Source organism: Zonotrichia albicollis, chromosome 18 (assembly GCF_047830755.1).
Source record: "Zonotrichia albicollis isolate bZonAlb1 chromosome 18, bZonAlb1.hap1, whole genome shotgun sequence".
In the NCBI taxonomy this organism is placed as follows: domain Eukaryota; kingdom Metazoa; phylum Chordata; class Aves; order Passeriformes; family Passerellidae; genus Zonotrichia; species Zonotrichia albicollis.
Window position 1 is genome coordinate 1788762 of NC_133836.1, and position 23803 is coordinate 1812564.

Here is a 23803-nt window from a genome sequence, read left to right on the forward strand (position 1 = left end):
GTGCAACTTAAAAGCTGGAGAGTTACCCAAATACAGAAACTTGCTATTTTTCCAGTTTGAAGTGGCATGTCTGTGCCCACTGAGCTCTAATCAGTACCCAGTGGTGTGAATTCTTTTGGAATTGCAGCTCCAAAGATGGACAGATAAGGACTTTGCCATGCCAGAGGGCCCCAGGAGCACACACACACTGCCCAGCTGTGCAGAGAGTAACTCCTGATGTGACTGCTTTACACCTGGGGTGCTCTGATGGGCGCTTGGCTGTTTAAAAAGCATTTGGCTTCATTTAAAATTTTTTTTTTCCTTGATTTGTGTTCCCTGGGTGGGCTCAGAGGCTTTGCAGGAGCAGTGGGAAGGGCTGTGTGCTGTGGTACCACAGTGTTTTCAGTGAAATCCACCATCACTGGCTACTCCCAGTGAAGCAGCAGGGCTGCTCAAGGCAGCTGTGCATGGGCAGCTCAACTGCCCAAGTCGTGGAGATTTGGGGGCAATAATTGTCTGAGCTATGCCTGTGTAAGCTGCCTTGTTTCAGCTTTACCCCAGGAATCTCATTGCCTCAGCAGAGACAATTTTGGATGCCATGTCTTTTCTTGCTGTGCATGATCAGCATTCATCTCAGTTTAAATGTGAGGCCTTCATCAAGGTTATTAGCTCAATGCATGGAAGTACTGGGAAGCATCCTTAAGTACCTCCCAGATGGACTCTGGAAAGATGATTATGCCATAATTTGTTTCTATAGCTCCCCAAAAGCAGTATTTGACCTTGAGGCTGTGGCTCTCCTATTTCCTCTGCTGGCATTCCCAGTGCTCGTGTCCAGCCCAGCTTGGTGTGAGCTCAGTGAGTCAGGGATGGAGCTGCTGTGTGCCCACATCAGGAGGAGTGCCTGGTGTCACACGCTGCCCTCGTGGTCTGCTTTGTTTCTGTGACATGGCTGGAGGGTGAGGAGCCCTTTGGAACCTTGGCCCCAGGACAGGTGGAGGGGGACGGGACCTCCCTGTTTGTGCCTGTGCAGTGGCAACAGCAAACTGGGCCAGTGACTCACTTTAGGAATAGCTTGGCATGGGCAGCTCAGGGGGATTTTAGAGTAGTTATTAATTATTATTACTAAATAGCTTGGAGTTCAGCAGTTGCTAAACAGGATGGACTGATAGCCCAGGGACTGGGCATTTTGCCAGCACACAAGGCAGTCTCCCCTCCCTCCCATGTGACAGGGCAGGCAGAGCAGAGTTTTCTGACCCAGCACTCATTGCTTCTCCCTGCAGCAGCAGACCCTGCGAGATACCTCATCTGTGCAGCGTGAATTACAGTCACCTTTCAAGGACTCCTGCAAACTGAGTCCTCAGGCTCCCAGACACCTGTAAAAGACAGGCTCAAAACCATTGCCCCAAGCCCAGGAGAGGTAAATGACAAAGGTCTGGGCAGGCTGTAGTTGGAGAAGTGTCCTGATGGACAAGGCAGGACTGCTGGGGAGTGACTGACAGCTTTGGACAGCGTGCTGTCAGCAGGACTGAGCTGGCAGGGAGGCACTGAAATCCTGATTGCCCACTTGCATGAGTTCAGTTATTAAACACACCAGGAATCCCCAGCTGTTCTGTAAGCCTGTCTCTGGAAACACAACCCAAAGCCTGGCTCCTGCAAGGTGCTGTGTGCCTTGGAGTGGAACTGGAGCTGTGCAAGCCTTTCCTTCTTTCCAGGGTAAGACTCCTCTGTGGATTCAGAGCAGGTTTGCTGTAGTCCAGGCCTCCTGCTGCATTGGGCTGTGGTTTATGCATGGGGTATCTGACAAGGGGAGGGAGGAGGAGGTGGAGGTGATGTTCTCCTGCTCCCCTTCCCTCTCTGCAAATTGCCCTCATTGTATGCAAACATTGGAATTTTTTGGTGCCTCTAGAGAGACTTTGACTTTCTGTCTAGAAGCTATTAATTACCTAGACAAGAAAAGCAGAATATAGCCAATTAATGGCTGCTGCTGCTTGGACCTGTCTGACTGTGAACTAATGAGCAGCTCCTTTCTCTGGGCCACCAGCGAGCCAGAACTTCTCATCAGTGTTCCTGGGGAGAAATGAAAGCAGCAGCAATATGCAGCAACAAATAGCTGGGATTCACTTATTAACCTGGGCTGAAAATTGACTCTATCTGCTAGTAATTACCTGGAGGATGTTAGGAGGAAGGCCCAGGGGAGGCTTCAGAGCTGGTATTTGACAGACCATCACAAGTGACTGAGGTAGCATTACCTCAGTTCCCATCTGGATTCTGGGGTGCAGGGCTGTGCTGGGTGTGTGGAACAACTGCAGTGAAAACCAGGAGTGAAATGGGTTAGTTTAAAACAGCTCTGCTCCCAAAAGACCCCTTCCTTTAGTGATATTTTATGGCACAGTTGCATAGCATCTCATATATTTTTGAGTACCTTGGTTTACAGGTCATTTAATTTATTTGCAGGCTTCGTTTTGGTTCCCTAAGGTAATTCTGTTCCTTTGCACATGTCTTCCTAGGGAGGCATTAAATTGTGCAGTTTGTCACAATAGTTCAGCTTTTATGCTGGCAGTTGGTGCTCTTCAAAGATCCTCGTGTGAAGTTTAGACTCCTGAATCATTAGAGGATCATGAAAGAAAAGGAATAATTTAGAAGGCAAAGATGTTTTGTCGCCTTTGAAAACTAGGAACGTGCGAAAGGAGAAAATGTTTAGTGGTACAATCTTCCTCAAAGAACTTATCTTAGGAACTCCAGAAAATGAATTTCCCTTCTTTATTCAGGATGTAAATAACTGAAAATGTCACTCCTGAGCTGAGTAATTTGTTCAACAAAAGGATCTGGAGGAGATGACTCCCCTCGCTTTCATGAATGTGCCCAAGACATCAGAGGACCTGTCTCTTTAGCAACATGAACTGAAGGGTTTGAAAATCAAATGAGCAGCGTGTTCTGCGCAAAATAAATAAATAAATCTCGCAGGTGCTTTGTAATCTGCCTTGCATTTTAAAAGCCCTGTTTGTCTGGGTAGCCTGGGCTCTAGGTTAGCTCCTGGGAGCAGCGAGTGGACGCAGTGGTGATGTGTTGTTACAGTGATGGTTGTTAATGTGCTGTTCAGGGCACTTGGGAGCGGGGCTGGAATTCCCATACACTTACACAGTGTCATTGTCAGCAAGGAATTGCGTGGGGTTTTTTGATTTAAACTTGCTGGTGTGTGTTTATTCAAAGGAGATTAGAGCTGTGTAACAGTCCCAGCATTTAAGTCCATGTTTAATGTGAGATGGTGTAGAGTGTGAGCAGGGAGAAGAGAGAAATGGAGTCTGGGAGTGGGCAGGGAAGGAGCTTTGCCCTGGAACGGGCTGTCTGCACTTGCACCATGGTTAAAATTGCCTGGGTCCCATCCCAGGTGGATGTGGCAGCACAGGGTGGATATTGCAGCATGCCAGGCTGCCAGACAGGGGTTGGGCAGAGGGAGGAGGGTTTGGTTTGTTCCTTTGCACAGCCCTTCTTGCCCCAGCAGATGTGCTTTTTAGTTTCAACTCTTGCATTTCTGGATCTGGGACTTTGGGATGGGTTTCCACCACAAAATGGGGGGTTTTTGGCTGTTTTTCCATCCCTGAGGTTTTACCAGTCAGTTCTGTTAGTCTGCTTTGGCTGTCCTGCACTGGTTTTCTTATCTGTCTCCTTTTTGGCATCTGATTTGTCACTCCTTTCCTTTCCTTCTCCACTCCCCTGCCCTGTTTCCCTTTGCAGTCCCAGTGCCCGGGTGGTTTCATGTTTGGGGTTTTTTTTAATTTCCTCTCCAGGCGTTTCCATTTGTCTTTGCAGATCATCTTCAACAAAGGCCTTGCATGGTCTAATTTGTTTTCTATTTCCAGCCCAGCCTTAAAATAACTCCTTTGTTCCATGAATGGCCTGTGCATGGATCCAAATCCCACCTCCCCTTTTTACTTTTTTTTTTTTTTTTTTTTTTTTTTTTTTTTTTTTTTTGAGTGTGGATTCCTGTTTCACTGTTCTTTGTCACTATCTTTAATTTCAAGTGTCCCTTTAGGGCATGTGGGTTGCGTGTGGCCGTGTGCGTGCTGGCTGTCCCTGCTTCCCTCGGAGCTTGGGAATGGCTTTGCAGGGCTGTGGGTGCCTTGGCACAGGAGCAAGGATGCTGTTGCATAACAGGAGCAGCTCTGCCATCGTGTCCCTGCTGACAGGCTGGCTGCTCAAAGAGCCATGCCTTGTCTGCATGGTTTACCAGTCTCAACGGCAGAATTGGGAGGTGCTCGTGTTCTTCAGATGGATTCCAAGGGGGAATCCAACACTGGGAGTTGGGAGACTAAAGGAAAAGAGGCACGTTAGGACTGGATTTGAAAAGCAAAGTCTCAGACTGGCCATGTTGATGCTGACCTGAGGCTGGAGCCATGGCCAGGCTGGCACTTGGTGTGTGGCTTGTGCATTTTAATAAGACAATGTCCCTGCAGCTGGGGAGTGACAGCCAAGTGCTCCTGCAAAGAGAAATGGGTCAGTCTTGTTCTTTTAAGCACATACATGTCCCTCTGGGAACCATCACAAGGTCACTTGCAGCCCCTCTGCTGAGGGCTGGGATGTATTTAAAGCGTGTGAAATCCCCTGCAAGTGCTCCCCTGAGGAGGAGGAGTGCTGGGGCGGCTGTGCAGGTGTCTCATCAGATTCTCCTGTGGGCTGGGGTCTGAGCAAGGGCTGTCAGGGACAGGAATCACAGTGCACAGTCAGCATGTCCTTTCCAGAAGCATCAGGCTGGGAGCAGCTGGCCTGGCAAACCTGCATCTCAAACACTGCTGGGAATGGGGCTGGCAAAATCCAGCACTCTGACCTTGCTCAGCGCCATGCCAAGATCTGTACACACAAATGCTGGCAAAGGTTATCTTGGGGCAGAGCTAAACATGGGTCCCATGCCCAAAATAGCTTGGAAAGATTGAAAAGGAGAAATGCAAGTGGCAAATCCTGCTTTGTGGCTTTGGGCAGCGATAGGAGCAGGGCAGAGAAGTCATCTTTCATCACGGCTTGGAACCGGTTCTGTGTGGAGCCGTGCCGTGGCTGGAAGAGCTGATGCAGCCTGATTGCAGCTGTGAGACAGCAAACCAGCATGGGAGGCTTCACTGCTGAGCTTCTGTCAGCCCCTCCATGGCCTCAGGGAGCAGCTGTACCTTCCTACAAGGGCAACACCCTGCTCTGAGCAGCTCTGTGGTGGTGCTGCAAGGCCCCTTCTTCCCCCAGATTTACTGCCATAATTGCTCTTGCATCCGCACCATTGGCCAGGCAAGGAAGAATCTAGTTCAGAAGTCATCTGGACAAAAGAGAAGAGGGAGGAGAGCTCTGCCAGCGGGTGAGCTGGGGAATGGGACCAGAGCTGTTTTGGGTACTGATGTTGGGGGAGCAGCTGAGGAGCTGCAGGGTCTGACCATGGTGTGCGGGGTGCTGCCAGTCTGCCTTGAGTTCTGTGCTCCTCCAAAGCAAGGAGAATATTTGAGGATCATGTGCAGGTAGAAGTCTTGATCCCTGGGGTTGAAATAACCTCTCCTTCATGCCACAGAGCTCAGGACGTGCCTGATTTTTCCTGTTGACCCCGTGCTGCAATGTTAATGTAAAACCTCTGTGCTCTGCTGTGATTGAGCTGTGGATTCCCGGGCTGCAGACATTGACATTGTTATCTTTGTTGTTCTGAATAGAGCCCTAAATTTGTGGCAGACAGCCTGCTTTCCTCTTGAAAGGACTTCATAGATACAGTACAGACAAATATTTGTGTATAATGTCAACTGTCTTCCAAGAAAATTTCATGCACATATTGATTAGACAAATCCATTAATGTTACGTTGTGGTGCATTTCTTAGGAAAGCTCTCTACCCATTTTCATCACATCTAAATTATTTCTGCTTCCACTAGTCCTTTAAAGCAAGAGTGAGTAAATCTCTTAGCTGCTTTTCAGGTCTGGTTTTGATCTGGAGCTGCAGTCAGTGGGGTGGAGGCTGACAAGCAATGCTCTCTGCTGTGCCACACACAGCTGGGTGCTGGGGATTTTTAGGCACCGTGGTTGGTTGGACTCCTGGAGGTGGATGTTACAGCTTGGTATTAATTAAGCATCATTACAAAGGTCTCCTTAACTTTTATTTGAAAATACATGAGTTGACTGGAGGATATGTACCTTTTATTTTTTCTTTGAGGAGGAAAATTGTCATGTATTTAGCATTTGATTAAAGATGACTTTGTTTTTTCCAAAAACTGCATCATTTAATGTAATTAAATATGAGCTTTGTTGTCAGTACTCTTCAGTTAAATGCACTGGTGAGTGCCAGCAGTATTTCTCTTATTTGCCATGTCTGCATGGTGTGGTGGTAGTAGTTTTTGCCTTTTAATAAGGGCTATGGCAGGCGTTTTGTGGGCTCCTCTTAACGTCTTCTGTAGATCACCCATGGTCCGTAGACCACAAGTTGAGTAACATTACTCTGGGCTTAGGAAACAAAATATTCTGTTAATCTTATTTCAGCATGTCCTTGCTTTAAAAAAAAAAAAAAAGAAAAAAAAAAGAAAAGTGTGTTTTGAACTGGAGCCATGTGTTTTCGTTGGGATCTTTAAAACTCCTCTGAGAACAGATGAACCAGTATTTTCTGTGAGCTGGGAGTGTCTTGTTGTTCTCACCTTTCAGTTAGATGAACTCAGGCCCGGGGTAATTACAGCAACTGGCCCACATTTGTGTTGTACCAGTCAAGCCAGGGACCTCACCTGGGAATCCTGCTCTCCCTGAGGAGCCCAGAGCAAATCAGGAAGGTTGTCTCTAACTTGGAAGAACAACAAGCGTGTTGGATGATATTAATTAATTTTTTTTGCAGCTGGATTTAATTGCAAACCCCTTACTTTAGAGCTGCAGGGTTTAGCAAAGCCTGCCTGTATCAGTGTAGGCTTTGCTGTGGTGGGAGCTGTGCCCAGGGGCTGTGGGCTGGGAGCCCAGAGGTGGCTGCAGGGTGCTGTGGACTCTCTGTGCCCCTCTTTTGGACGTGGATGTGCTTGGCCTGGTGCTGTGCTCCCCGATAGCACAGGCTGGGGACACTGTGGCAGCTGGCTGGTGCTGGGGCAGAGCTCCTTGGCATCTGGGCCAGCCTGCAGCAACTCGCTGTGGCCTGCAGTGTGATTTGTGGTGAGAATTGGGAGAACAGGTGATGGGGAAACCATTTCAGATGGTAAATGGCACGTGAAGAGGAGAAGCAGGAGAGCAGGGTGGTGGTAGGGGAGGATGGGGGAGTTGTGAAGGCTTTAGCAGTGGGGTGGAATCCTGTGAGTATAAACAGGTACAGGAGGCTCCAGGGGCACTCGCCTCCTCCACAGGTTCATGTTGTAGCCCTGATTCTGGTTGTGGTGATAACCTCCAGCTTTCTCCTGTTCCTAATCAGAGACCATAAATCTCCTGGTACCTAGAGCTGTAATGGCTAATGCAGGTCTGTGGGTAAAGCAGTCTCAGATGGAGACTCTAACTGGGGGGGGGGAAATACCTTTCCTGTGAGACAATGTCTGTTCTTCATCAAAATCAGTTGAGAAAGTAAGAACTAAACAGTTTGATTTTAAAGATTTAAGGAGCCTGGCCTCACTCTCTCTCATTCCATTAATCTGTTCCTATTGTTTGCGTTCCTCTCTTAAAGATAATTAATAGAGTTTGGGAGGAGGAGGCTTTTGCTGGGAATAGGTGTCCTGGTGGTGTCCCAGCTGCAGAAGGGCACCAGTGCATGTCCTGCAGGATGTGCTCCCACTTTATCCCCAGTGGGAGCCCCCAGAGCCCTTCTGCCTGCTGGGCTGGGCGCTGGAGGGTAGAAATGGGACCTGAGCTGTGATCTGAGGCATCTGTGGAGCTGCCCCAGTGCTTGGGTGACCTGGTTTGGCTCCAGCTCAGTCCTGCTGTGGCAGAAACATCCAGGGCTTGTGCTGGGACCTTGCTGGTGATCTGCTGTTGGCAGATGTGGGAATGCATGGGCAGTGCCTCTCTCCTGCCTGCAAGGACCATGTGATTTCTACTTTTGTCTTCCCAGGGTTTCTAACGAGAAACCTCAATAGAGGCAGAGGTGGTTTGCTGCCCTTGTTAAGGAAAAATCCTTTTGTGCTGCTGCTGGCTTGTGATTAATGCAGGGCACAGCTCACAGGCACTGTGCCTTGGTGCAGGACGGTTTTGTTGGCCCCTGTGTTTCATCCTGTGTCTGTATTCCTCTAGTACACTGTTAACTTTTTTTAGTTGCACAGACCAAGGCAAAAAAGCTTTTAAACTGTTTTAGAGCTCGACACCATGTGGCTTTGCACCTGGTGCTGTGTTTTAAGCTGAACTGCTGATCTGAAGAGTTAAAGAAAAAAATAATCCTATTTCTTTTACTGTAGACAGCTGCCTCAGCATGGTCAGGTCTACCTGCTGTGCTTCCAGGAAGCCTTGGCTTGCTGAAAGCTGCCATGGACTCTGGCTTGGAGTGTGTGTCTGTGTGTGTATATGTATATTTTTACATGTGCTAATTAACTTGTAGGTGGCTGTAAGCCAAGATGTCTGAGTTTGAATCTGTTATTGGGAAAGTACCTTAAATTACAGCAGATCCCACTGAGCTTTCAGAGCCCGAGAGCCCCGTGCACATGTCCTTGGCAGCTGCAGGGAGGGTTTGGCCCTGGAGCTGGGCTGCAGGAGGGCTGGGAGGGTGCTGGTGTCTCCCTGGAGGGTGAGCAGGGCAGGTTTTTGGGACCCCGTGCCCCTGGCACAGCCCCCAGCTTGGGCTGGGAATGGGTGAGCACAATCCCATCCAGTCGGAAGCACGAGGGGAAGTGGGACAGTCATACTGGAAGTATAAATGCGCCTGTTCTGGGTATCTCTGAATTCCCCCGTGTGCTCAGGGGCTTTCCTGCCCGGCTGGATTGCACTGAGCACGCCAAGCTCTTGCAGGGGGAGGCTGTCTCCTCTGGGATCAGGCCACCGGTGCTTCCCTGGGCTAAGGTAAGGTGCCCTGGGTCCAGAACTGGGGGGAATCCCAGCTCTTGTGCAGGGAGTAAGGGAAAGCAGGAGGGACCTGGTTGTCCCTTTGTACCCTGCCTGGAGAGCTAAACCTTGTCTTTTTCCATTTGTCACTTGGTGAAATACTTCATTCAAAGAGACTCACCTGACCTCCATCAGGAGCGGGGTGATGTCTTTGTGTGTCTGTCATGCTTAGGCTTCATGGGGGTTTGCTGAGATGATTTCTGTAAGATTTGACCTCTGGGTGAGAGGGCTGCCTTGCCCTGGCTGCCAGGGACAGTTGCTTGGTTTGGTTGGGTTTATTTCTGGCTGTGAGGTGCGTGGCTGCTGGCAAAGCAGAGAAGCAGCCCTGTGCCTGCCTGCAGCAGATAGCGAGGGGTTTATCAGCACGGGCTCATCTGTGGTCTCGCAGGAGAGAAAAGAAATAGAAAAAGAAAAGCTTCCTCTTTCTTTTTTCTTATTTTTTTTTCCCCAGCTTTCCCACCCCCTTTCTGGTTTTTGTGCATGCCAACTGCTGTTTCAGTTGAAATTGCGTTGGCTGGGGCTGGCTGTGCTCCCCATGCACAGAGACCACAAGTGTGGGGAGAGGCTCCTGGGAGCACTGGAGGTTTCCTTTGCTGTTCCTGGTGTGCTGCTGGAAGAGTTTGATGCCGCCAGAAACCTCGCACAGATCCATACATAGCACATACCTGCACTGGAGAGCAGCTGTGTGAGCGTGCACAGCCCTGGCTGGGATGGGGAATGGGTCCCAGGGAGCTGATCCCTGCTTGGGATCAGTCCTGATAACATCCCTGACCCGGGCAGGCAGCAGAGGCAATTTGTGCTTTGTTAACTAGCTGTTAATTTGAGAGTAATAGTTAATGCACCTCACACTCACAGCCATGAAGGGCAGCATTTAGACCTTTGTTACTTTTTCATTGTAATCCAGACAAAAACCAGGAGTCTTAAAATCATCACCAAGCAAACAGTGTGAAGTATCTATAAAAATCAGTAACTTGTAAATCTCCCCTTGGGGCCAAGAGGCACCTTCCCACTTGGTTGGTTTTCCTGATTTTGTTGCAGCTGCTAAAGGAATTGCAGCAGGTGGGAGAGGAGTGAATGTGTGGGTGACAGGGTGTTTGTGAAAATACCCTCGGGGCTGTGCTGTGTTTTCTGGCACTCTGGCCCCATCAGAAGGGGTTGATGCAGGTGGCACTGAAGGTGTGTGACATGCTTTAATGCTGGGTTTTATTGTTGCTTCATGGAAGGACACAGCTGCAGGCGAGGTCAGTGCCTGGTGTCCCTCCTGCCATTAGATCAGTGCTTATCTCAGAGGGCTGCAGAAGCAGCCACGGCTTGGAAAGGAGAGCACTGACATGTGAGACTGTGGAGGTTGAAAGGGATGGGCTGGGCAGGGACCTGGTGCCTTTTTGGGCCTTGTGTTGAAATGCCAAAACTCCAGACTGTGTTTTTGGAAACTGAGTCACCCTGCAAAAAAAATACCCATCTCCAAGAGACTTAGAGCTCAACAGGACCCAAAGAAATAGCTGGCAGTTTGGTTTTCTGGTCCTGCTGGGGGTGGGTGAAGGCTTTCCGGGGAAATTGGGTGGGATAAATTTGGAGAAATCTTACGTTTGGACTTGCTGTGATAGGAGTAATCTACAAAAGAAACTTAGCAGTGGGGTTTGCCAAATGGAGAATGGGGAATTGCGAGGGCAGTGAGGTTTTGGTGGCAGCCCAAGCCCTGACGCTCGGCTGTCTCACAGGACTGCGGCTGACTGAATTTTAACCTGCTGCTCTCCCGCTTCCTTCCAGCTCTTGCACGACGTGGAAGCGCACACACGATGAAGAGGAGCTCTCTGCTGTCCTAATCCTCTGGTGGTGATTTGGAGGCAGCCTGCTTGTTGGCCATGTCAGGCTCCACGCAGCCCGTGACGCAGAGCTGGCGCGCGGCCGAGCCGCGCTACGCCCCGCACGCCATGTCCTACCCGGTGCAGATCGCCCGGCCACACGCGGTAAGGACACTGCCCCTCTTCCTGAAACATCCCTTTGCCCACGATTCTTATCCTGGGAAGCTGAGAAGCCTCAGAGAAAAAGGAAAACAGTTTTATCTCATTTGCTTCTCCTGTGTTTTGCTCTTTTGGAATGTGTTTGGAGGTTGTTTATCCAACAGGTGGTTGTTTCAGTGGGTTGCTGATGAGTTGTTTTGACTCAATTGCCAACCAGTGCCATGCTGTGTCAGGACTCTGGAGAGAGTAATGAGTTTTCACTATTATCTTTTTAACCTTCTGTAAGTATCCTTTCTGTATTCTTTAGTATAGTTCAGTTTATTCTTTAATATAATATAGTATCATAAAATAATAAATTAGCCTTCTGAGAACATGGAGTCAGATTCATCACTTCTTCCTTCATCGGGGCACCCCACAAATGCAATAGGCCACAGCTTTCCTTCCCCAGCCCCTGGCAGGGTGGGAGCCCACGGGGATGTCCCTGGTGCTGCTCTGGGATGCGGCTGTTACGGAGAAATCAGACAATTTCCGTGCCTGTGGTACAGGATTTCATTGCTCCTCTCTCATGGGATCCTCTTTTGTTTCTCCATATGGTGCTTTCAGTTTTTCTCTCTCTTTCCAGCCTTTTCCTAAGCACTTGCTGTGGTGGTGCTCATGGGCTCTGGCTCATCATTTCTGAGTGCTGTGTCTGTTTGTCCTCCTGGCAAGAGCACCCTTGGTTGGGTGTATCCAGCCTGGGGGCAAAGGGGAAGGTTTGACCACTCTTGTGGAGCAGGAGCACATGCCCTCCAGCCCTTTCTGGAATGGCCTTTCCTCGGCACTGAATCACAAGGGAAGGACCATCTTCTATGTGTGGGCTCGCTGCTTCCCAGTGAACCCAGTCCTTGCTCCTCACACCGCAGGAGAGCTCTCCTGGTTCCCAGGCAAGCTGCTGAGAGTGAACCTGCCTCCTGCCCTCTGTTAGCAGGCCTGCTTCTCTTTATGCAGCTCTCCTGGGGAGCAAGCAGATAACTGAGCTGCTGAGCTTTCCATTGTATCCTTCCCCCTCTTTTCCCCCCCTTAGTCTTGACCTGTAATCTTTTCTCTTCTTGGATCAAGGCATAAGCTGGAGATGATTTTTTTTTTTTTTTGGCTCTGCCTTGTTGAATGTACCAGAATGCACAGAGGTTAATTCACCTGGATCCAACCTCTCCTTTCTGTGCTGTCTCACTCATGCCTGGGTTTGCTCATCCTGGACGGGTGAATGTTTTCCGTTTAAGCCCTTAACGGAGGAAACTCTTCTTAGTGGAACAGCTTTAGTCAGCTCAGGCTGCTTAAAGGAATCTTATTAGGTGCTGGAGTATGGCTCACACTTCCAAGAGTCTTTGGAGCTGCTTCTTGGTGGATCACAGTGAGGTGGAAGGTCCCTGAAATGCAAGTCAGGCAGGAGACCTTGTCTGGGGGTTGCATTTGAGAGTCACAGCTACTGAATGGTCAAATTCAGTCTGTGCTGGTTTTAGTGTTTGACTTGAGAGCCTGGAAACCCATGAAACCAGTGAAGGGCTGGAATTCCCTCATTTGCCCTCTTTGCCTGGCTTCAGCAGAGTGGCACAAGGAGCAGACCTGGAGATTGGAAAGGCTTTGAAATAGAAACGTTAAGGAGGGCGCGGGACGAGCTCTTGGCTGTGTTTGCTGGCTCATCTGCATCGCTCGGGGCCTGCGTGCTGCTGCACAAAGGAGCTTTTCATCCTGGCTATGAGACACGCTGACCTGGTTCGATTTATGGGAGCTTTGCTTCCATCGCTGTGAGCCTGTTTGTTTGGGGGCTGGAACGTAACCAAGAGCATTTGTCTCAAAAAGAAAATCCCAGTTCTCCTTTTTATAAGAAACCCGAGCAAGAGGGGGATGCAACCAGGTGAGCACGATCTGCAGTTGTTGCAAGACTGTGGTTTAAATGCAAACTAAAGGAACCTCCATCTCCAGTGTGGAGACAGATATTAAAGAGTGTGAATGGCTCCTCTTTGGGGTGCTGAGCCCTTGTCTCCTGCAGAATCCCAACTGCTTCCCCTTAGTGCTGCAACAGCAGGATGAGCAGAGCATTGTTTGCAGTGGGCTGGAGCTGGGGGTTTCTGCAGCCTGCAGTGAGCACTGGTTCTGTTCTGCTGTATTAATGTTGGAAGAAGCTGCTGGCATTCACTTCTAGAAGCTATTTTTACAGGCACATGTAATCACCCGGAGTTATGTGATACCTTTTGGGTGTCTGGATGCAGGAGAGGTCCGAGCTGAGAAGATTTTTTTTTTTTTTTTATAGAAAGCCAGAAGACTGCTGTGGGCAGCAGCGTGCCAGCCCCACACAAAGGGACGCCCCTTGCCCGTGCTGGGAGGGCAGGCAGTGTTTGTGGGAGCGTGTCCCTGCATGATCTGCCCCGCCGCTCTCAGCTGTTCACAAACACGTGGCTCTTGTGAGCTGGAGCCCGGCCATGGCTCTGGGGCTGGAGCTGATCTCTGGTGGGATTGCTTGCGAGAGGAGAGCCCAGGTCCTTTGAAGTTGCTGCGCTGTTTAATATTAAAAGTCAGCGGTATTTGCTTGCATGTCTTGGCCAGGTCAGTTTTGTCATGGGGTGTGTTTGCACAGTGAGGGCTTGTTTGGAAGAAACCAAGAGAGGCCAAAACCAACCCGACACTAACATGTCTTGCATCTAATTAAATTTTGGTTCTGGTTTGTTGCGTTCCAAGACATCCTTTCCTGAGAACTGGGAATTCGTCAGCTCAGGGATCCTTATCCTGGTGGTGGAAACGCCCTGGGTCACCTCCTGGGCGCGTGTGCAGGGCTGAGCACAGCGGGGCTGCAAATGCTATTATAATATAAATAAATAATCGCAGCTCAACTGTGACGGTCGCACCCAGGGAAATGCGGCGCGGCAGGAATGCTGAGCTCAGAAATGAGCCGTGACATTATTTTAGGCTTGGAGACACTTTATGAAAAGTGATTTAAAGGATTGCAGCTGTTTGATTTCACAGATGAGGCAAGTGAGAGGAGATGTTGTGAAGGGGCAGGAGGCAGTGGAAGCAGGCTGAGGGATTTTTCTTCTCCCATCGCATAAAGCCTAAGGGAATATCCAACAAAATGGGGAAAAAAAATGTATTTCAAGTAAACAAACAGAAATATGCTTTGTACATATGGGCACCTCCTCCCAGCAGCATGTTCCACGAGCCACTGCTGAGTTTGGAGCTGGCAGAGAAGACCAGTACTGGTTGAGTGAGGATGTTTGTTGTCTGGTTTCACTCTTGGTTGCCAGCTTTGGGCAGGGCTGTGTGAACCCGTGGGTCTGACCCAGACTGAGCTCTCTCCAATGGCTGACGCAGCAAACGAGTGCTTCCACAGGGTAAGCAACACACTCGGGTGTCTTTTCCTCCTCTTCCTCCTCGCTGCGAGACACCTGGTCCCAGCAGCTGTTGGGAAGGCTGGGTGTGATGTGAAAAGGGTGCAAAATTTTATAATGACCCTGAGTTTAATTTTGCCTCAGTAGACAATGACTTGCAAAAAGCTTTGACAAGTCAACATGCTTTAAACGGGGAAGAAGGAAGTTTAGTGAAAAGGTTCTGGTTTGTTTGACTTTCTTGAGGTAAAACTAAAACCTCCAATAATCAGCAGTTTCTTCTTAAGGGCACAGAGTGGTTCTTGGCCAAAGTGCAGGGAAAACATTTCTGTTTTCCATATTCATTAGCTGTAATGTTGGGGTGCGCAGTTGACTTCTGTCATGTTCAGCTTGGAAACAGAGGAATTGTTTGAATGCTCTGTGACCTTTAGCTAAAGGTGAAAAAACACATTACTTACGCTCTTAACCTTCTAATGTGTCCAAAGTTCATGCTCTCTCAAAGGAAACTTTCACATGAAGGATATTCATTTTCAGGCAACCTGCAGATATTTTCTGTAAACAGATCAATTTTCCTGTGTAGTGCACGTCCCCCTTTCTTTTTAAAACCTCTTCATAATCAATATTCCCTGGGAACAGAAGGGTTCCCCTCTTTCTCTCCTGTGTGAATCCAGTTTCTTGCTGTGACCTCCTTACCAGCCTTCCTGCTCCTGCTAGTGCCCTGACATTTCAGAGCAGCAATGGTGTGGCTTGGGATGCAGACTGGAGGGTGGTATCAGGTGCTGGAGATGCTGGGGGTCAGGGCACACAAGGTGTCCTCAAGCAGCAGCCCCTGTGACAAAACAGCTTCTGCTTTTGGGGTGCTTTAAGTGTTTCATGTATTAGAGATGCTAAACAGGATTAGGGATTGGGGTGTGTACACGTTTATATGAAATTGGTGTTCCATCATCACTCCAATTCCCCTTTGTGAGCACTTTTCCCTCCCTACCAAACAAGAGGCTTATTTTGCCTCCTTCCTGCTGTTTGCCCCCATTCCCTGCACACAGCTTCATCTGGGATGGAAAGGTGAGCTTGAGCCCTCCTGAGCTCCTCTGCTCCAGCTTTGAGACCATTGTGCTTTTCCCGTGCCACCTCTCCTGGCTGGGAGCAGCTCAGCAGCTTCTTCATTAACTCCCCATTCTCAGCACAGCCCTTGTGCAGGAGCGTCCCGGCCCCATCGCTCGTTTGCTTTGGCCCATGATAAATAACTTCCTTGTCCGTGTGAACCAGGGACAAGAGCTTGGTGCAAGCTTGCGTGTTGATTTGGTGTCCAAGCCAGAAAGTGGCCTGGGGGGAATGGAGTGCGCTCCCTGCCCAGACTCCTCCTCCCAGCAGTTTGAGCAGGGCGAGTTCCATGCAGTGTCCTGCTCTGGAAGGTGCTGTTGGGAGGCTCTGGGGATGGCAGGAGCTCGCTCCTCTCCACGGTGACATGGTTGGTGTGGCACAGTGGCACCAGGTAAGCCTGTATGGGGGCACTGTACTGTGCCACACTGCTGCTGTGGTGGTTTTCCTTGGAGTAGTTATTGACACTTTTGTCTCCTGGGAGCAAATTGCCAGTCTGTGTCAGTGGTCTAGGAAGCAGAGAAATGGAGTTTATGGTGCAGCACCTCCGAGCACAAAGAACAAACTCCTGCTACCAGCTGAGTGAGGGGACTCCTGCATTCTGCCTGCTGGGCTCCAGCTAATGTTTTAAGGAATGACCTGAAAATAAAAGGCATGCCTTGGAAATACTGACTCTGATCAGGTCTGTCACGAGAACTCAGCGCTATCTCTCTTGAGTACCTTTGCAGTGACAGATTGCATTCGCTCTGAGCAGCTCAGGGTTGGATTTCGGGAAATTGGCGTTCTGCTCTGGGACTGGGAGAGCATGGAGGTGAAAGAACAGGACTCCTAATTCCCTGCCCTAGCGTCTCCCTCCCATTGCTGGGAAGAAGTTGGCTTGCAGCAGTTTGTATTTAAATCTTGTTTTCTTTAGGATACGGCCTTTATCCAAAACACTTCTTTTACTTCAAGCTAGAGTAAACCTCTGTGGTTGCTCCCTAATCTTCTTTTTGGACATGATTTGATGCAGAAGGTGATGCTTTGCTTTTGGTTGATCTCATGATTGCAAATCCACAGGGGAAGAAAGAACTTGCACTGCTTATGTGGTTTGGCAAAGCCACTACAGCCACTTCTGGAGCCTTTTCCTGTGCTTCAGGCCTGACTCTGATCATGCTGCCCCACCAGCCCTTGGAGGCACCTTCTGCAAGACTTTTGCTGGTTGTCATTGTCACAGCATTTATTCAAAATGCTGAGCAAGTGGAGGTGTAAGGAGGAGTAGGGGACATGGAAAGCTGGAAGGGTCCTACCTGGACCTGCAGATAGGGTGTGGGTGTTGTATGGGAGCAGGTGTGATAGGAGATGGTGAAGGCTACAGAGGAAACATGATGATGAGCTAAATGACCTGGTGTTTTTCATGGTAGAGAGTTTGTGTTTGCTGTGTGAAGAGCTGCAGAGCTGGGTGTGTGTTGCTGGCTTCAGGAAGCACAGCACCAGGCGTGGGGCTGGAGGAAGGGCAGACGGGTCACTCCCGACTCAAAGGCGCCTGGATGCGACTGGGACAAAAGTCTTGTGATGGGGAGAGGCTGAAAAGCAGCACTGTGGTGGCTGTGCTGCTGCTCTGTGGGCACCTCTGGCTGCCGGGGAGAGGAGAGGGCTGGCGGCTGGCTGCAGCACCCGCACCGTCAGATGACCGGGGAGCCGCAGCAGCTGAGAGCTGTCCTCACCGAGACGGGACTGCTGCATGAATGGCACATTCAGCCAGGCACTGCGGACAGCCCTGCTGTGCTGCAGAGGTGGGACAGGCCGCGGAGGAGGGTGCAGTGCTGTGCAGCTGGTACAGATGCCATCAGTGCTGGCAGTAGGGATGGCAGCAGGAATCGGTGCCTCCAACGAGGGGTCACGCGCGCTGTGGTCACCTCCTAAAACAAAAGGCCAAGTCAGCAGCTTCTGCGAGATGGATGGCAACGAGACTGTCTCAGAACAATGAGGGCATTTGTCTTTTCAGCACATGTTGCATCCCTGTAGGCACGATAAAAATGCATGTATTCAGCCAGGTTTTTATTACTGACCTTATCTTCAGCAGGAGAGCTGATTGTGGAGGAGTTATTGTTTAGTTTATGCTATTGGTATTTTTTTCTTAAGCCTGCAGTGAGCTCCTCACAGGGTTTTGGGGGAGGAAGTTGAGCAGACAGCCTTGTGCTTGTGGACAACCTCTTTGGATCAATAGTCACCTCCTTTGCACTTCAGAGGAGGCTTTCAGCAGCAGGGGATGGTTCCTCTGGGCTGGGGAGGCTGAGCGTGGTGGGTTGTGTGCCACACTGGCCCCCTCACAGCCCAAGCTGTACCTGGACCTTATGCAGTGACAGCTCTGCTGCCACCCTGGTTCCTCCCAAACCTTTCCCCTTCCTCTTACCTTTGAGAATTGGCTTTGGGAAAAATTATTTTCTTCAGGCGAATGCTAAAAAGTGCATTTCTCGGTCTGATGAGCAAATCTGTGCTTCCAGTGCCAAGGGGTATCCAGGCACCAGAGAACTTTTCCTTTTATTGCTAAAATAGGTCACACTCACTGCTGGCAGAAAGAGATGTTAGGGAACTTCTTTTTCCAAAGTCGAGGGTGTGCAGAGCAGGGCTGGATGACATCCCTGTCTCTGACAAAGCCACCAGAGTGATGGCCATGCTGCTTTGTGCACCCCACAGATTTCCTGCAGGACGATCTGAGGTCCTGGCGTGTTCCAGGCTGGGATGTGCTGCTCCATGCTGGCTGTGCCATTCTAGGGGTGCAGGAAGCTCAGCAAGCCCCGTGCTTCCCCAGGGATGGGGTGGCTCTGCAGTGTGGTCATGTCTTGGGCACCGTGTTGCTCTGGGCTGTGTGGACATGCCAGAGCAGCAGCTGTGGAGTGTCCAGCTGTGGCTCTACGTGCCACCAGTGCCACGGTCTGGGGGCACCAGCCCAGTGCCATCACCCATCGCTTCCCCTGTGGTTAACCGTTCCCAGAGTGGCACGCGAGCTGCTCACGAGCAGCAGGGACAGAGCAGGCATCCTTTGTGAGATTAGATAAGGGCGCCTTCATGGCGAGTGAAATAAATAGAGATGTTTTGGCACTGTTTGTGCCACACCAGTATTAATCGGCCTCATTGAATATTTAAGCAGAAACACACGTTGTTAGAAAATAAAAACTATTTGCACTGCAGCTCTGGGTGAGCTTGCAAGGAGCAGCCCTAAGCCGCGGTGGAGGTGGCGAGGAGCTGGCGTTTGCTCCCCGGGGAGCGTGGCAGCGGCCAGGCCTGTTTGTCTGGCTGTGGAGGGTGACGAGGACAGTGTGGGGCAGTGCCCTGTCACGGGTGAGCTCGCAGGTGCGGCGCTGCCCGCGCCCGGTGCCGCCGGAGCCGGCCCAGCTGGCGGATGTGGTGGCTGACCCCAGGCTGCTCCTCCTCAGCCTCACGGCAAAACAAGCCCCGGTGGTTTTGAAACAAAGCTGTCTTACACCGAAACTCGGCGGGCAGCTCCCGGCTGCTTTCTCGGGTTGAGGACGTGGTAAGCAGCAAGGACGGATCTCACGCTTTGGGTGGCTGGAGCTGGGCTGCAGGTTCTCCTCTGGCTGGGCTCTGGGTCCTCTCCATGGCTTTGCTCCAGAGCTGTTTCCCAGGGAAGCCACACTGGGTGTTTGTGCTTGCTTTTCTGCTGGTGGGAGGAAGAGAGGAGGAGCAGTTCGCCTTTCTGTTGCAAGAGCAGCTCCAGGCTTCCTTTCTGCAGGCCTCCTGTGTGTGACGTCTTCTCCTCAGAGGCTGACTGTTGGAGCCATGGAAGGCCATCGGGATGGAGCAGTCGGTGCACGCCCAGTCTGTGTGGATGTGCTTGGTGCTGGAGCTGGGAGGGCAGGGTCAGAGGTGCTGCTGGCTGCAGTGTGGTGTTTCTAGTGCCCAGCTCAGCACCTAGGGGTGCTCCCAGACCTCCCTTTCATCCTCCTGTTGGAGATCAGGCAGCCAGGACCCAGCAGCTGCAGGCAGGGGAGGAGAAATGAGGCACAGCAGCAAGTGCACGTGTCCCAAACAGAAAGCGAGAGAGGCAGACCTGCTGCCTGCAGTTGTTGCCTCAGTCTGGGGTTACCCTGAGGTCGGGGACAGCACTGGAGAGTTTGCTAGAGACTCGATGGGAGGTAAGGCAGCAGGCTGGAAGCTTTAAAATAATTTAAAAGGTGGGGTGGGTGGCTTCTTCCTTTTTCATTCTGTTGGACTTTCTCTGCGTGTTGTCATAGAACTTTTCTGTAATGCTGTGTTCAGGAGCCTGGCTTTAGAAAGTTTGATTAGCAAATCTAAATGAGCCTGGTAGACTCAGGTTATTTGGGGTAGAAGGATTTACCAGGAAGGGGATGGAAATAGTGTTCTTGGCACTCTCAAATCAAGGGATAACACAGAAGCTTTGAGACTCAGGGGGCTTTCCCTGGCTCTCATTTGTTTGTCCAAATTCCCTGGTGGGCAGCAAAGGATGCTTTCGGTCCCTTAGGCTGGGCTAAGTGCCTCTTCAGTCTGCTGCATGAAGAAGTGTATTAATGAGGCCCCTTTTGGGTCTTCAGCTTTTCATTTTATCCATAGGTTTGCCTGGTGCTGCTGGGGTGGTTTGTGGTGGTGCTGTGGCACTCTTGGTGTCTGTCTGGCCTTGGCAGTGCTGGCCTCCTCCCCCAGATCTGGTTTGCCAGAGTTGCTGACTATCCATGGTCTTTCTGCTTCCTTGATTTCTGTCATGACATTTACTGAATTCATGAAATCTGCACAGCTTCCCAAAGTACATCCATGTGGGAGCACCAGAACCACAAGGAACAGCAGGACAGTTGATGCAAAAGGAAGAAAGTCCTTACTGGAGGCATTTGGAGATTTGAAAGGTCTGGGAGGGTGCTCTGGCAGATCAGCAGATTTCTGGGGTGGGAGGAAGGTTTGCAGAGAGCAGGAAGAGATGCAAAGAGAGGGAGAGGAGGAGCAAAAAATAGAACTGAGCAAAACTCAGCAAAACAATGGAGAGGAAAAGAAACAGCACATAGTTTGCAGGGTTCTTTAGTTGTTTTATTTGAGGTGTCTTGGAGTTACCCATGAGCAGGTGCTAGAAGTTTGAGGTCAGGGTGAGGGCTGCACCACATTTATGTGATTCAGTGGTGGGGAATCCAGGTGGCACCCACTGGGTGCTGCTCCTGTGTCTGTGAGGCAGCAAGGAGCCTCCCAGCAGCTGTCTTCAAAACTCTGCTAGAGAAAATTGAAGCCTCTTCTGAGTCACAGAATCATTTAGATTGGAAAATACCCATAGAATCATCAAATCCAGCCATCAGCCCAGCACTGCCAAGTCCACCAGGCAGTTTGAAGGCAACTCATAAACCTTTCTGGTGTTTGCATTTGAAAAGCACTGTCACAGCTCACAGTGCAATTCACTGGAGGAACTTTCTGAGCAATTAATCCACCTACATCTTCCTGGGCTTCCACGGTGCCTCTTAACAGTTCATCACAGGGCACAGAAATTTGTCAATTTTAATCCTCCTCACTAAATTTTAGGTGATCTTTTCTCCTTGTAAAACCCAACAGGGATGTAAGGAAGGCAGAGTGGGTCAGAGTCACTTCAGGCCATGCCAGCAGGTTCTGAGCTCCACCAGCCACTTTCTGGTGGGGTTAGAGGAGGCAAAAGCTCAGCTGAGTGTGGGCAGGGAAAAAGGAAAAACAGATGGTTCTTGGGGCATGCAAGAGGCTTTTTTTTTTTTTTCTCAAGGGCACAGCCTTTGAGCCTCCCAGACGGGTAATTCTTGTTTATACGCCCACAGAAAGTGATGGTCCTGGTTTTGGGCCTAGTGGTGTGTCTTCCCAGACACGATGTGTTTGTTTTGTAGGTGGATGTCAGGAGCTGCATCACTCTTCTATTTAAATATTTATTTTTCTTTTAAAAACCAGGACAAGTGTGAACATGGGGAAGCTTGTTTGTAGGCAGGGATTTTGGAGGAGCTGCTGGGCTCCCTCACTTCAGATGTCTGTGTTTGTCCCATCATGTTCTGTCCCTGGCATCCTGCGTGGGGAAGCAGCTTTTGGGGCTGCATCCTCCTCCACACCCCTGGATTTACAGCAGGACAGCCCTGGGAGGATGAGTGGGCACTGTCCAGGTCATGCCCTTGTAAATGTCACAAGAACCTGTGTGCAGACACCTTGGACAGAGGCTGAGGCCTGGGATGGCCAGGCTGGGGCTGGCAGAGTCTCCTGTTCCTCGTGTTCCCCAACATTGGTCAGAACAGAGAAGAAGCAGCACCACTCCATTGCCTGACAGTGGGGAGAAATAAACTCGATTCCAAAAGCCAGCACAGCTTTCTAGGCATGAGAAGTGGTGGCCATAGGACACCACAATTCCCCTTCCTCCTCCCTTTGGTATTTGGCCTTTTCAGCTTTTGTGCAAGAGAGGCTGGATGTGAGGTAGGGGATCTGCTTTTCTTGGCTCTCCCAGGCTGAATGTTTATAATTTCTGATTTTCTTCCTGGCTTTCCAGAAAAACTCTCATTTTACTCTCTGATGGTCAAACATGTTGGGCCTTGATACTCCAACTCCACAGCTTGCTGGAGGACAGCATGACATCCACTGAGATGCTGCTCTTTTCCCTTTCAGCTTGAGACAGGGCATCTCCAGGCTCAGGTTGTGGCTGCTTAAGCTCCCAAGCCCGTTATTTTCCTGCCATTCACCTTTCTGGGGCAATTCCCCAGTTTTCATATTGATCTTCACTACATCAGATCAAATAATTCCTGTTCCAGTTGTTGGGGCTGAGACTCCCCCTGCCCACATCAGCTGCATGCATGTGGTGTCTTATTTATTGATTTTTTTTTTCCTGTAAACCCTGAAATTCCTTCTTTCTTTTTGAGAAAGTTAAAGCTTCTTTCTTGTTCCATTTGAGAACTGTTCAAAAATAGACTCCCAGGTGGAATTGGTTCTTCTGAGGTAAATGTGTGCCAGTGTTACCAGGGTTATTCTGTGACAGGGTTTTCTATGCCATTGCTGAAGGTCTTAGTTAATTAGATGATTAGTCTGCTGGTCAAGTATCTATCTGCAAATAAAAAATAGCAGTTGAATGTAGCTGCCTAAAATACTGCTGCTGGAATCAGTCTGTGGCACAGAGCAGGAGGGCTTCTTATTTAATTAAAATCAGGAACATACTGTACTGTACTCTCCAAGGGTCAAGGAACAAAAGGGACGTACACATAATAAGTAGCAAACTGTCCTTTCAAACCCCTTGAGCTCAGCCCAGGGGAGCTGTGTTTAAAGGAACATTTTCAAGATAACGTTTGTGATTTTTCTTCTGTCCTTTTTTCCCCCCGTTTTTTCTTTCTCCATGCTGCTCTGTGGACTATTGAAGCTGAAAGCATCCTGTGACTTAATTTTGCTCTTACCTGTTCTTACTCTCAGATTCACAATTGCCATCAGGATTGCTTGGATGCCAAAAATCCATGTGTGGGTGCTCAGTGGCTGGGTTGGGCTTGCTGGGGTCCTTTCCCAGGAGCCTTTCCCTGCGTGGAGCCCCAGGAAAAGGCTGGACTGAACAAGGGGCTGAGCCACCATTCCATCTGTGGGACTGGGAGTTACTGGGGAGGGCAAAGCGCTTTGTGGCCCAGTGCTCCAGAGGAGGAATATCTACATGGATTTTTTGAGTTGTTCTGTTTGTTTGAGAGTTGCCATCATGCTGATGGTCTCTGCTCTCTGTTCCTGCAGGACGTGGCCCTGTTGGAGTACCAGCATCATTCCAGGGATTTCGCGTCCCACCTCCCGCCAGGCTCCATCATGCAGCCGCAGCGCCGGAGGCCGTCCCTGCTCTCCGAGTTCCAGCCGGGCAATGAGAGGTACAGCCTGCCTGCCTGCACCTGCAGGGCTTGGGGCTGGGGGCAGCAGGGTTGGGAGGGTCCCACCCGGGCAGTGGGATGCTGGGTTTGGGTTCTGACCACCGGTTTGGGTTCCTTCCGCTGATCAAGCGGCGCCTTTGCCTCCTGGTTCCTTACCTATGACTGGCACGTGTTGTAAAGAAGTCTTGAAAACAACAAACAACAAAAAAACCACCCCCTCACTTTTGCAGAGGTTCACGTGGCTGTGACTGGTTGTGTTGGCTTCTTCAGCATAGGAAGTGAAGCCGTGTGGTTGCTTTGGTCTGTGGCTGCCGAGGCTGCAGGGAGGAGTGAGAAGAGCTCATTTCCTCCCCCATCTCCGCTTCCTCTGCTGCTGCTCTTCCTCCCCGCTTTCATTGTTTTTGTTTCTCTTTCTGCATTCCCCTCACAACTTTCTCTGAGCTCTTTTTTCCTCCCTGCTCCCTTCGTGCCTCTCCCTGTGTCCCTGTTTCCTGTCCTAGCCCCATGGGAGGCTGGCAGAGTTTTTAGGTGCAAGTCAGGCAAGTGCTGTGGCTGGGAATGCTGAAC

General features: G+C 50.2%; 1 protein-coding gene across 21 annotated transcripts in view; it reads left to right on the forward strand.

Moving 5' to 3' along the window:
* NCOR2 (nuclear receptor corepressor 2) overlaps positions 1-23803 on the forward strand; it is a 226408-nt gene that overhangs the window by 60262 nt on the left and 142343 nt on the right. For 20 of the 21 annotated variants that reach the window (XM_074554206.1, XM_074554221.1, XM_074554222.1 and 17 more), the window contains exons 2-3: positions 10757-10956; positions 23109-23236. In XM_074554206.1, the coding sequence (XP_074410307.1) occupies positions 10852-10956; positions 23109-23236 (233 nt within the window). In that variant the 5' untranslated portion in view covers positions 10757-10851. Of the gene's footprint in view, positions 1-5043; positions 5318-10756; positions 10957-23108; positions 23237-23803 lie in introns of those variants that run through there. The other variant, XM_074554210.1, reaches the window with a different exon arrangement.